Genomic DNA, 13,748 nt, shown 5'->3' with positions numbered 1-13,748 from the left:
GTGTGTGTGAGAGAGAGAGAGGGACAGTGTGTGTGTGTGTGAGAGAGAGGGACAGTGTGTGTGTGAGAGAGAGGGACAGTGTGTGTGAGAGAGAAGGACATTGTGTGTGTGAGAGAGAGAGGGACAGTGTGTGTGTGTGAGAGAGGGACAGTGTGTGAGAGAGAGAGAGGGACAGTGTGTGTGTGTGAGAGAGAGAGAGAGAGGGACAGTGTGTGTGTGAGAGAGAGAGGGACAGTGTGTGTGTGTGAGAGAGGGACAGTGTGTGAGAGAGTGAGTGTCCTACCTGCCCTTGGCCGGCTGCGGGAGCTGTGTTGCGCCCCCCCAGGGTGAGTCTGCCTGGACAGCCCGTGGCCTCACCAGCATCACGTGCTCCTTGGGCGAGCAGGTCCTGTCCGCCAGCTCGGTGCTGCTGACCTCCAGCCCCCGGATCAGCACCCCAGCCCCTCCCCGGCTGCTGCGTGTGTCCCCTGGCTCGCTCAGGGCCCGCTGGCCGAACGCGGCCGCCCCTCCTCCTGCTGCCCCCACGCTGGGCGGGGGAGACAGCTGCTGCGCCAGGTCAAAGCTGCGGGTCTTCTTCAGCGGGCGGCGTGCCGCGGCGGGGGGCGGAGGAGGGGGGGTACCCCAGGGGCGAGGGCCGCACTGACGCACGTCCGGGCTGGAGCAGCAGTGAGCTGCAGGTGGAGGAGGAGGAGGAGGTGGGAAGACGGCGCTCCCTCTCCCTCCCTCGGGGGTCCTTGTGCGGATCGGCCAGCCCTCCTCGGTGAGGCCCCGCTGCCCCGGGTACCTCCGGCTCTCTGCCTCCCCCAACTGGAGCGTCTCGGCCTCGGGGTCACCTCGGACCTCCTCGGGGGGCCCGGGGAACTGGCGAGGGCTCCCCTTGGATCCTGCCGGGGGACGGGGCTGAGCGGACGTCCCGTTCTCATCCTGGAGGAGCGACAAACAGAATGAGACACACCTCGCACCCGGCTCCCCACAGGGACAGGGACAGGGACAGCACGGGGTCAGATACAGAGTAAAGCTCCCTCTACACTGTCCCCCCAACCCAGAGACAGGGACAGGGACAGCACGGGGCTAGATACAGAGTAAAGCTCCCTCTACACTGTCCCCCCATCAAACACTCCCAGGGACAGGGACAGCACAGGGTTAGATACAGAGTAAAGCTCCCTCTACACTGTCCCCCCATCAAACACTCCCAGGGACAGGGACAGCACGGGGTTAGATACAGAGTAAAGCTCTCTCTACACTGTCCCCCCATCAAACACTCCCAGGGACAGGGACAGCACGGGGTTAGATACAGAGTAAAGCTCCTCTACACTGTCCCCCCATCAAACACTCCCAGGGACAGGGACAGCACGGGGTTAGATACAGAGTAAAGCTCCCTCTACACTGTACCCACCATCAAACACTCCCAGAGACAGGGACAGCATGTGGTTAGATACAGAGTAAAGCTCCCTCTACACTGTCCCCTCCATCAAACACTCCCAGGGACAGCACGGGGTTAGATACAGAGTAAAGCACCCTCTACACTGTCCCCCCATCAAACACTCCCAGGGACAGGGACAGCACGGGGTTAGATACAGAGTAAAGCTCCCTCTGCACTGTCCCCCCATCAAACACTCCCAGGGACAGGGACAGCACGGGGTTAGATACAGAGTAAAGCTCCCTCTACACTGTCCCACCATCAAACACTCCCAAGGACAGGGACAGCACGGGGTTAGATACAGAGTAAAGCACCCTCTACACTGTCCCCCCATCAAACACTCCCAGGGACAGGGACAGCACGGGGTTAGATACAGAGTAAAGCTTCCTCTACACTGTACCCCCCATCAAACACTCCAGACAGGGACAGGACAGCCGGGGTTAGATACAGAGTAAAGCTCCCTCTGCACTGTCCCCTCATCAAACACTCCCAGGGACAGGGACAGCACGGGGTTAGATACAGAGTAAAGCTCCCTCTACACTGTCCCACCATCAAACACTCCAGGGACAGGGACAGCACGGGGTTAGATACAGAGTAAAGCTCCCTCTACACTGTACCCCCATCAAACACTCCAGGGACAGGGACAGCACGGGGTTAGATACAGAGTAAAGCTCCCTCTACACTGTACCCCCTCATCAAACACTCCCAGGGACAGGGACAGAACGGGGTTAGATACAGAGTAAAGCTCTCTCTACACTGTCCCCCCCCATCAAACACTCCCAGGGACAGGGACAGCACGGGGTTAGATACAGAGTAAAGCTTCCTCTACACTGTCCCCCTCATCAAACACTCCAGGGACATGGACAGCACGGGGTTAGATACAGAGTAAAGCTCCCTACACTGTACCCCCTCCTCAAACACTCCCAGGGACAGGGACAGAACGGGTTAGATACAGAGTAAAGCCACCTCTACACTGTCCCCCCCCCATCAAACACTCCCAGGGACAGGGACAGCACGGGGTTAGATACAGAGTAAAGCTCCCTCTACACTGTACCCCCTCCTCAAACACTCCCAGGGACAGGGACAGAACGGGGTTAGATACAGAGTAAAAGCCACCTCTACACTGTCCCCCCCCCCCTGCAATGAACTCTGTGGAGGGGACAATAAGGGGTTAAAAAGAAACACAGTAAATCTCTCTTCCTTCTTTCAGGGAGTCCAAACATAATTCCCAGCGACGCAGCCCACACAAGGGAAAAATGTCAACCCAGACTCAGGGAACCAATCAGAAATGGAGTCAATCAGGACTAACGTTACCGAGGTCAGTGACACACTCTGGCCCCACCCCGGCTGGATTCTGCCCACTCCCTCTGGTACCTCCAAACTCGAACCTGCATCGGTGGCTGTCCGGGCTGTGCACAGCCTCCTGGTTCTGTCCCTCAGCTTAATGGTGAGCCTCGTATCCCTCGGCTGTGTCCCGTGGTTCAAGGCAGGCCCAAAGCCCAGCGGGGAGCACGCTGCCTCCATCTTGCCTGTGCAGCCCGGCGAGAATGTTCCCCGTGGCCACCCGATCCCTCCCTCGCATGTTTCCCAACTCGAGAGGACACGGGCCCGGTTGAAGTCTGCAGGACGGCATAGCGGTCCTGGGAGTGTCCGAGTGACCTTCAACTGCACCCCCTCCAGGGCGTGTTCTTGCCCCCCTCGGTAGGGAGTCAGAAGGACACGCAGAAGGCCGCTGTACAGATCCACAGAGATATCCCCAACACATCTCCAACTGCTGCACGGGCCAGCAAAATTAATTCACAGGGTAACGGGCGATGTGAGGGTGGGACAGTGCTGGTGTTAATCCAGCTCCCTCACACTGTCCCTCAGTAACCCCTCTCCCCCTCCCCCCCTCCCCCCCTCAGGGCCCTGTGTACTGACTGTATCTGTACTGATGTTAATCCAGCTCCCTCACACTGTCCCTCAGTAACCCCTCTCCCCCCCAGGGCCCTGTGTTACTGACTGTATCTGTACTGATGTTAATCCAGCTCCCTCACACTGTCCCTCAGTAACCCCTCTCCCCCCCAGGGCCCTGTGTTACTGACTGTATCTGTACTGATGTTAATCCAGCTCCCTCACACTGTCCCTCAGTAACCCCCCCCCCCCCCAGCACCCTGTGTTACTGACTGTATCTGTACTGATGTTAATCCAGCTCCCTCACACTGTCACTCAGTAACCCCTCTCCCCCCCAGGGCCCTGTGTTAGTGACTGGATCTGTACTGATGTTAATCCAGCTCCCTCACACTGTCCCTCAGTAACCCCTCTCCCCCCCAGGGCCCCTGTGTTAGTGACTGGATCTGTACTGATGTTAATCCAGCTCCCTCACACTGTCCCTCAGTAACCCCTCTCCCTCCAGGGCCCTGTGTTACTGACTGTATCTGTACTGATGTTAATCCAGCTCCCTCACACTGTCCCTCAGTAACCCCTCTCCCCCCCCCAGGGCCCTGTGTTACTGACTGTATCTGTACTGATGTTAATCCCCCTCCCTCACACTGTCCCTCAGTAACCCCTCTCCCCCCCCAGGGCCCTGTGTTACTGACTGTATCTGTACTGATGTTAATCCCCCTCCCTCACACTGTCCCTCAGTAACCCCTCTCCCCCCCAGGGCCCTGTGTTACTGACTGTATCTGTACTGATGTTAATCCCCCTCCCCCACACTGTCCTCAGTAACCCCTCTCCCCCCCCAGGGCCCTGTGTTACTGACTGTATCTGTACTGATGTTAATCCAGCTCCCTCACACTGTCACTCAGTAACCCCTCTCCCCCCCCAGGGCCCTGTGTTACTGACTGTATCTGTACTGATGTTAATCCAGCTCCCTCACACTGTCACTCAGTAACCCCTCTCCCCCCCCCCAGGGCCCTGTGTTACTGACTGTATCTGTACTGATGTTAATCCAGCTCCCTCACACTGTCACTCCAGTAACCCCTCCCCCCCCAGGGCCCTGTGTTACTGACTGTATCTGTACTGATGTTAATCCAGCTCCCCACACTGTCACTCAGTAACCCCCCCCCCCCCAGGGCCCTGTGTTACTGACTGTATCTGTACTGATGTTAATCCAGCTCCCTCACACTGTCCCTCAGTAACCCCCCCCCCCCCCAGGGCCCTGTGTTACTGACTGTATCTGTACTGATGTTAATCCAGCTCCCTCACACTGTCCCTCAGTAACCCCCACCTCCCCCAGGGGCCCTGTGTTACTGACTGTATCTGTACTGATGTTAATCCAGCTCCCTCACACTGTCACTCAGTAACCCCTCTCCCCCCCCAGGGCCCTGTGTTACTGACTGTATCTGTACTGATGTTAATCCAGCTCCCTCACACTGTCACTCAGTAACCCCTCTCCCCCCCCAGGGCCCTGTGTTACTGACTGTATCTGTACTGATGTTAATCCAGCTCCCTCACACTGTCACTCAGTAACCCCCCCCCCCCCCCAGGGCCCTGTGTTACTGACTGTATCTGTACTGATGTTAATCCAGCTCCCTCACACTGTCACTCAGTAACCCCTCTCCCCCCCCCAGGGCCCTGTGTTACTGACTGTATCTGTACTGATGTTAATCCAGCTCCCTCACACTGTCCCTCAGTAACCCCCCCCCCCCCAGCGCCCTGTGTTACTGACTGTATCTGTACTGATGTTAATCCAGCTCCCTCACACTGTCCCTCACTAACCCCTCTCCCCCCCCCAGTGCCCTGTGTTACTGACTGTATCTGTACTGATGTTAATCCAGCTCCCTCACACTGTCACTCAGTAACCCCTCTCCCCCCCAGGGCCCTGTGTTACTGACTGTATCTGTACTGATGTTAATCCCCCTCCCTCACACTGTCCCTCAGTAACCCCTCTCCCCCCCAGGGCCCTGTGTTACTGACTGTATCTGTACTGATGTTAATCCAGCTCCCTCACACTGTCACTCAGTAACCCCTCTCCCCCCCAGGGCCCTGTGTTACTGACTGTATCTGTACTGATGTTAATCCAGCTCCCTCACACTGTCACTCAGTAACCCCTCTCCCCCCCCCCCTCAGGGCCCTGTGTTACTGACTGTATCTGTCCTGATGTTAATCCAGCTCCCTCACACTGTCACTCAGTAACCCCTCTCCCCCCCAGGGCCCTGTGTTACTGACTGTATCTGTACTGATGTTAATCCCCCTCCCTCACACTGTCCCTCAGTAACCCCTCTCCCCCCCAGGGCCCTGTGTTAGTGACTGGATCTGTACTGATGTTAATCCAGCTCCCTCACACTGTCCCTCAGTAACCCCTCTCCCCCCCAGGGCCCTGTGTTACTGACTGTATCTGTACTGATGTTAATCCAGCTCCCTCACACTGTCCCTCAGTAACCCCTCTCCCCCCCCAGGGCCCTGTGTTACTGACTGTATCTGTACTGATGTTAATCCAGCTCCCTCACACTGTCACTCAGTAACCCCTCTCCCCCCCAGGGCCCTGTGTTACTGACTGTATCTGTACTGATGTTAATCCAGCTCCCTCACACTGTCACTCAGTAACCCCTCTCCCCCCCAGGGCCCTGTGTTACTGACTGTATCTGTACTGATGTTAATCCAGCTCCCTCACACTGTCACTCAGTAACCCCTCTCCCCCCCAGGGCCCTGTGTTACTGACTGTATCTGTACTGATGTTAATCCAGCTCCCTCACACTGTCACTCAGTAACCCCTCTCCCCCCCCAGGGCCCTGTGTTACTGACTGTATCTGTACTGATGTTAATCCAGCTCCCTCACACTGTCACTCAGTAACCCCTCTCCCCCCCCAGGGCCCTGTGTTACTGACTGTATCTGTACTGATGTTAATCCAGCTCCCTCACACTGTCACTCAGTAACCCCTCTCCCCCCCCCCCCAGGGCCCTGTGTTACTGACTGTATCTGTACTGATGTTAATCCAGCTCCCTCACACTGTCCCTCAGTAACCCCTCTCCCCCCCCCCCAGGGCCCTGTGTTACTGACTGTATCTGTACTGATGTTAATCCAGCTCCCTCACACTGTCACTCAGTAACCCCTCTCCCCCCCAGGGCCCTGTGTTACTGACTGTATCTGTACTGATGTTAATCCAGCTCCCTCACACTGTCACTCAGTAACCCCTCTCCCCCCCCTCAGGGCCCTGTGTTACTGACTGTATCTGTACTGATGTTAATCCAGCTCCCTCACACTGTCACTCAGTAACCCCTCTCCCCCCCCAGGGCCCTGTGTTACTGACTGTATCTGTACTGATGTTAATCCAGCTCCCTCACACTGTCACTCAGTAACCCCTCTCCCCCCGCCAGGGCCCTGTGTTACTGACTGTATCTGTACTGATGTTAATCCAGCTCCCTCACACTGTCACTCAGTAACCCCTCCCTCCCCCCCCTCCCCCCAGGGCCCTGTGTTACTGACTGTATCTGTACTGATGTTAATCCAGCTCCCTCACACTGTCACTCAGTAACCCCTCTCCCCCCGCCAGGGCCCTGTGTTACTGACTGTATCTGTACTGATGTTAATCCAGCTCCCTCACACTGTCACTCAGTAACCCCTCTCCCCCCCCCCCCCCCAGGGCCCTGTGTTACTGACTGTATCTGTACTGATGTTAATCCAGCTCCCTCACACTGTCCCTCAGTAACCCCTCTCCCCCCCAGGGCCCTGTGTTACTGACTGTATCTGTACTGATGTTAATCCAGCTCCCTCACACTGTCACTCAGTAACCCCTCTCCCCCCCCTCAGGGCCCTGTGTTACTGACTGTATCTGTACTGATGTTAATCCAGCTCCCTCACACTGTCCCTCAGTAACCCCTCTCCCCCCCCAGGGCCCTGTGTTACTGACTGTATCTGTACTGATGTTAATCCCCCTCCCTCACACTGTCACTCAGTAACCCCTCCCCCCCCCCAGGGCCCTGTGTTACTGACTGTATCTGTACTGATGTTAATCCAGCTCCCTCACACTGTCCCTCAGTAACCCCTCTCCCCCCCCAGGGCACTGTGTTACTGACTGTATCTGTACTGATGTTAATCCAGCTCCCTCACACTGTCACTCAGTAACCCCTCTCCCACCCAGGGCCCTGTGTTACTGACTGTATCTGTACTGATGTTAATCCAGCTCCCTCACACTGTCACTCAGTAACCCCTCTCCCCCCCAGGGCCCTGTGTTACTGACTGTATCTGTACTGATGTTAATCCCCCTCCCTCACACTGTCACTCAGTAACCCCTCTCCCCCCTCAGGGCACTGTGTTACTGACTGTATCTGTACTGATGTTAATCCAGCTCCCTCACACTGTCCCTCAGTAACCCCTCTCCCCCCCCCCCCCCCCAGGGCCCTGTGTTACTGACTGTATCTGTACTGATGTTAATCCAGCTCCCTCACACTGTCCCTCAGTAACCCCTCTCCCCCCCCCAGGGCCCTGTGTTACTGACTGTATCTGTACTGATGTTAATCCAGCTCCCTCACACTGTCCCTCAGTAACCCCTCTCCCCCCCAGGGCCCTGTGTTACTGACTGTATCTGTACTGATGTTAATCCAGCTCCCTCACACTGTCACTCAGTAACCCCTCTCCCCCCCAGGGCCCTGTGTTACTGACTGTATCTGTACTGATGTTAATCCAGCTCCCTCACACTGTCCCTCAGTAACCCCTCTTCCCCCCCCCCCCCCCCAGGGCCCTGTGTTACTGACTGTATCTGTACTGATGTTAATCCAGCTCCCTCACACTGTCACTCAGTAACCCCTCTCCCCCCCAGGGCCCTGTGTTACTGACTGTATCTGTACTGATGTTAATCCAGCTCCCTCACACTGTCACTCAGTAACCCCTCTCCCCCCCCAGGGCCCTGTGTTACTGACTGTATCTGTACTGATGTTAATCCAGCTCCCTCACACTGTCACTCAGTAACCCCTCTCCCCCCCCAGGGCCCTGTGTTACTGACTGTATCTGTACTGATGTTAATCCAGCTCCCCCACACTGTCCCTCAGTAACCCCTCTCCCCCCCCCCCAGGGCCCTGTGTTACTGACTGTATCTGTACTGATGTTAATCCAGCTCCCTCACACTGTCCCTCAGTAACCCCTCTCCCCCCCCAGGGCCCTGTGTTACTGACTGTATCTGTACTGATTTTAATCCAGCTCCCTCACACTGTCCCTCAGTAACCCCTCTCCCCCCCCAGGGCCCTGTGTTACTGACTGTATCTGTACTGATGTTAATCCAGCTCCCTCACACTGTCACTCAGTAACCCCTCTCCCCCCCCCCAGGGCCCTGTGTTACTGACTGTATCTGTACTGATGTTAATCCAGCTCCCCCACACTGTCCCTCAGTAACCCCTCTCCCCCCCCCCCCAGGGCCCTGTGTTACTGACTGTATCTGTACTGATGTTAATCCAGCTCCCTCACACTGTCCCTCAGTAACCCCTCTCCCCCCCCAGGGCCCTGTGTTACTGACTGTATCTGTACTGATTTTAATCCAGCTCCCTCACACTGTCCCTCAGTAAGGGCCCTGTGTTACTGACTGTATCTGTACTGATGTTAATCCAGCTCCCTCACACTGTCCCTCAGTAACCCCTCTCCCCCCCAGGGCCCTGTGTTACTGACTGTATCTGTACTGATGTTAATCCAGCTCCCCCACACTGTCCCTCAGTAACCCCTCTCCCCCCCCCCCAGGGCCCTGTGTTACTGACTGTATCTGTACTGATGTTAATCCAGCTCCCTCACACTGTCACTCAGTAACCCCTCTCCCCCCCAGGGCCCTGTGTTACTGACTGTATCTGTACTGATGTTAATCCAGCTCCCTCACACTGTCCCTCAGTAACCCCTCTCCCTCCCCAGGGCCCTGTGTTACTGACTGTATCTGTACTGATGTTAATCCAGCTCCCTCACACTGTCCCTCAGTAACCCCTCTCCCCCCCAGGGCCCTGTGTTACTGACTGTATCTGTACTGATGTTAATCCAGCTCCCTCACACTGTCCCTCAGTAACCCCTCTCCTCCCCAGGGCCCTGTGTTACTGACTGTATCTGTACTGATGTTAATCCAGCTCCCTCACACTGTCACTCAGTAACCCCTCTCCCCCCCCTCAGGGCCCTGTGTTACTGACTGTATCTGTACTGATGTTAATCCAGCTCCCTCACACTGTCACTCAGTAACCCCTCTCCCCCCCCCCCCTCAGGGCCCTGTGTTACTGACTGTATCTGTACTGATGTTAATCCAGCTCCCTCACACTGTCACTCAGTAACCCCTCTCCCCCCCCTCAGGGCCCTGTGTTACTGACTGTATCTGTACTGATGTTAATCCAGCTCCCTCACACTGTCACTCAGTAACCCCTCTCCCCCCCCAGTGCCCTGTGTTACTGACTGTATCTGTACTGATGTTAATCCAGCTCCCTCACACTGTCCCTCAGTAACCCCTCTCCCCCCCCCAGGGCCCTGTGTTACTGACTGTATCTGTACTGATGTTAATCCAGCTCCCCCACACTGTCACTCAGTAACCCCTATCCCCCCCCCCCCCCCCCCCCCAGGGCCCTGTGTTACTGACTGTATCTGTACTGATGTTAATCCAGCTCCCTCACACTGTCCCTCAGTAACCCCTCTCCCCCCCCAGTGCCCTGTGTTACTGACTGTATCTGTACTGATGTTAATCCAGCTCCCTCACACTGTCCCTCAGTAACCCCTCTCCCCCCCCCAGGGCCCTGTGTTACTGACTGTATCTGTACTGATGTTAATCCAGCTCCCTCACACTGTCACTCAGTAACCCCTCTCCCCCCCCAGGGCCCTGTGTTACTGACTGTATCTGTACTGATGTTAATCCAGCTCCCTCACACTGTCACTCAGTAACCCCTCTCCCCCCCCCAGGGCCCTGTGTTACTGACTGTATCTGTACTGATGTTAATCCAGCTCCCCCACACTGTCACTCAGTAACCCCTCTCCCCCCCCCCCAGGGCCCTGTGTTACTGACTGTATCTGTACTGATGTTAATCCAGCTCCCTCACACTGTCACTCAGTAACCCCTCTCCCCCCCCCCCCCAGGGCCCTGTGTTACTGACTGTATCTGTACTGATGTTAATCCAGCTCCCTCACACTGTCCCTCAGTAACCCCTCTCCCCCCCCCAGGGCCCTGTGTTACTGACTGTATCTGTACTGATGTTAATCCAGCTCCCTCACACTGTCACTCAGTAACCCCTCTCCCCCCCGGGCCCTGTGTTACTGACTGTATCTGTACTGATGTTAATCCAGCTCCCTCACACTGTCACTCAGTAACCCCTCTCCCCCCCCCCCCCCAGGGCCCTGTGTTACTGACTGTATCTGTACTGATGTTAATCCAGCTCCCTCACACTGTCCCTCAGTAACCCCTCTCCCCCCCCCCCCCAGGGCCCTGTGTTACTGACTGTATCTGTACTGATGTTAATCCAGCTCCCTCACACTGTCCCTCAGTAACCCCTCTCCCCCCCAGGGCCCTGTGTTACTGACTGTATCTGTACTGATGTTAATCCAGCTCCCTCACACTGTCACTCAGTAACCCCTCTCCCCCCCAGGGCCCTGTGTTACTGACTGTATCTGTACTGATGTTAATCCAGCTCCCTCACACTGTCCCTCAGTAACCCCTCTCCCCCCCAGGGCCCTGTGTTACTGACTGTATCTGTACTGATGCTAATCCAGTTCCCTCACACTGTCACTCAGTGACCCGCTGGAACGCTGTACGAGCCGTTCTCTTACCGCCATGTGGCACCGGACCTCCCGGTCGATAGCTAGCTGGCATTCCTCCGCTCTCCGGGTGAAGTCTGCCAGCTGAGCCCTGCAGTCCTGGAGTTGGTTGGCGAAGGGCTGGAGCCGGGGGGAGATGCCCATTTCCCAGTGCACCATGTCTCGGAGGAGAGCCTGCCCCTGCTGACAGTATTCCTGGCCATTTCGAGTCGAGCCGCCGAGTGGGTGGGGGGTGGGGGGTGGTGGGAGGGTGGGTGGGTGTGGGGCGGGGAGGTGAGAAAGGAAGCAACGTTTACTTGTGGTCGTCGAATCCTCACTTTGGGAATGCCGATTCAGTTCACCTGGGGAAGTGCGAGGATGGGAATTGGACTTGGCCAGGGCAGCGGGGATGGGGTGGGTGGGATACCGTGCAGTGGACGTGGGAGAGGTGATGGCCTCTCGGTGGGATGTGGCTTTCCAGATGCAGCCCCAGTGACACCCGATTCACTCTGTCCCCACAGCGCCGTCATTACAATCGCATCTCCCGCTCCTCCCGCTGCACCCCCCACCCCGCCTTACCGCCCAGCACAAATACTCTCCCGAATCCGACACCCGACCCCATTGGCACATGGAGTCATAGAGATGTACAGCATGGAAGCTGAGAGAGGGCCATAAAGTGTGTGTGTGTGTGTGTGTGTATGTGGGTGTCTGTATGATTGTACATGTGTATGTGTCTATGATTGTGTGTGTGTCTGTGTATCATATGTGTGTATATGATGTGTGTCTGTGTGTAAATGATGTGTGTCCGTGTATATCTATGATGTGTGTCTGTATATGATTTGTGTCTATGTGTGTATATAAACTGTGTCTGTGTGTGCATGTATATATGATGTGTGTGTGTGTGTGTATATGATGTGCGTCTGTGTATGCATGTGAATATGATGTATGTCTGTGTGTGCGTGTGTGTATATGATGTGTCCCTGTGCGTGTATATGATGTGTGTCTGTGTATATGCATGTGTATATGATGTGTGTCTGTGTGTACATATGATGTGTGTCTGTGTGTATGCATGTGTATATGATGTGTGTCTGTGTGTGCACGAGTGTGTGTATATGATGTGTGTGTATGTGTGTCTCTGTGAATGTATATGATGAGTGTCTGTGTGCGCGCGTGTGTGTGTATATGATGTGTGTGTGTATGTGTGTCTCTGTGAATGTATATGATGAGTGTCTGTGTGCGCGTGTGTGTGTGTATATGATGTGTGTGTGTATGTGTGTCTCTGTGAATGTATATGATGAGTGTCTGTGTGCGCGCGTGTGTGTGTATATGATGTGTGTGTATGTGTGTCTCTGTGAATGTATATGATGAGTGTCTGTGCGCGCGCGTGTGTGTGTATATGATGTGTGTGTGTATGTGTGTCTCTGTGAATGTATATGATGTGCGTCTGTGTGCGTGTGTGTGTGTGTATATGATGTGTGTCTCTGTGCGCGTGTGTGTATATGATGTGTGTCTGTGTGTGTGTGTGTGTATATGATGTGTGTCTGTGTGTGTATATGATGTGCGTCTGTGTGAGAGCATGTGTGTGTATATGATGTATGTCTGTGTGTGTGCATATGTTGTGTGTGTGCGCGTGTGTGCATATGATGTATGTCTGTATGTGTGTGCATATGATGTATGTCTGTATGTGTGTGCATATGATGTATGTCTGTATGTGTGTATATATGATGTGTGTCTGTGTGTGGGCGTGTGTGTCTGTGTGTGGGCGTGTGTGTCTGTGTGTATACGATGTGTGTCTGTGTGTATATACATATGTGTGTATACGATGTGTGTCTGTGTGTGTGTATGATGTGTGTGTGTGTATGATGTGTGTGTGTGTATGATGTGTGTGTGTGTATGATGTGTGTGTGTGTATGATGTGTGTGTGTGTATGATGTGTGTGTGTGTATGATGTGTGTGTGTGTATGATGTGTGTGTGTGTATGACGTGTGTGTGTGTATGACGTGTGTGTGTGTATATGACGTGTGTGTGTGTATATGATGTGTGTGTGTATATGATGTGTGTGTGTGTGTGTATATGATGTGTGTGTGTATGATGTGTGTGTGTGTATGATGTGTGTGTGTGTGTGTATGATGTGTGTGTGTGTATGATGTGTGTGTGTGTATGATGTGTGTGTGTGTATGATGTGTGTGTGTGTATGATGTGTGTGTGTGTATGATGTGTGTGAGTATGATGTGTGTGTGTGAATATGATGTGTGTGTGTATGATGTGTGTGTGTATGATGTGTGTGTGTGAATATGATGTGTGTGTGTGAATATGATGTGTGTGTGTATGATGTGTGTGTGTATGATGTGTGTGTGTGTATGATGTGTGTGTGTGTGTGTATGATGTGTGTGTGTGAGTATGATGTGTGTGTGTGAGTATGAAGTGTGTGTGTGAGTATGAAGTGTGTGTGTGAGTATGAAGTGTGTGTGTGTATGATGTGTGTGTGTGTATGATGTGTGTGTGTGTATGAAGTGTGTGTGTATGAAGTGTGTGTGTGTATGATGTGTGTGTGTGTATGATGTGTGTGTGTGTGTATGACGCGTGTGTGTGTATGACGCGTGTGTGTGTATGACGCGTGTGTGTGTATGACGCGTGTGTGTGTATGACGCGTGTGTGTGTATG

At 54.6% G+C, this 13,748-nt stretch overlaps 1 protein-coding gene across 1 annotated transcript in view; it reads right to left on the bottom strand.

Annotated features, from left to right (window-relative positions):
- Positions 1 to 279: 279 nt before the first annotated feature.
- LOC140460029 (rho guanine nucleotide exchange factor 40-like) overlaps positions 280 to 13,748 on the bottom strand; it is a 56,715-nt gene continuing 43,246 nt past the window's right edge. The window contains exons 5-6 of the mRNA XM_072554436.1: positions 11,118 to 11,300; positions 280 to 924 (exon numbers count right to left, since the gene is read on the bottom strand). Coding sequence (XP_072410537.1) covers positions 280 to 924; positions 11,118 to 11,300 — 828 coding nt within the window. The remainder of the gene's footprint in view (positions 925 to 11,117; positions 11,301 to 13,748) is intronic.

This window comes from Chiloscyllium punctatum, chromosome 36, assembly GCF_047496795.1.
Source record: "Chiloscyllium punctatum isolate Juve2018m chromosome 36, sChiPun1.3, whole genome shotgun sequence".
NCBI classification, from domain to species: Eukaryota; Metazoa; Chordata; class Chondrichthyes; order Orectolobiformes; family Hemiscylliidae; genus Chiloscyllium; species Chiloscyllium punctatum.
This window is presented reverse-complemented; position numbering and strand designations above follow the sequence as displayed.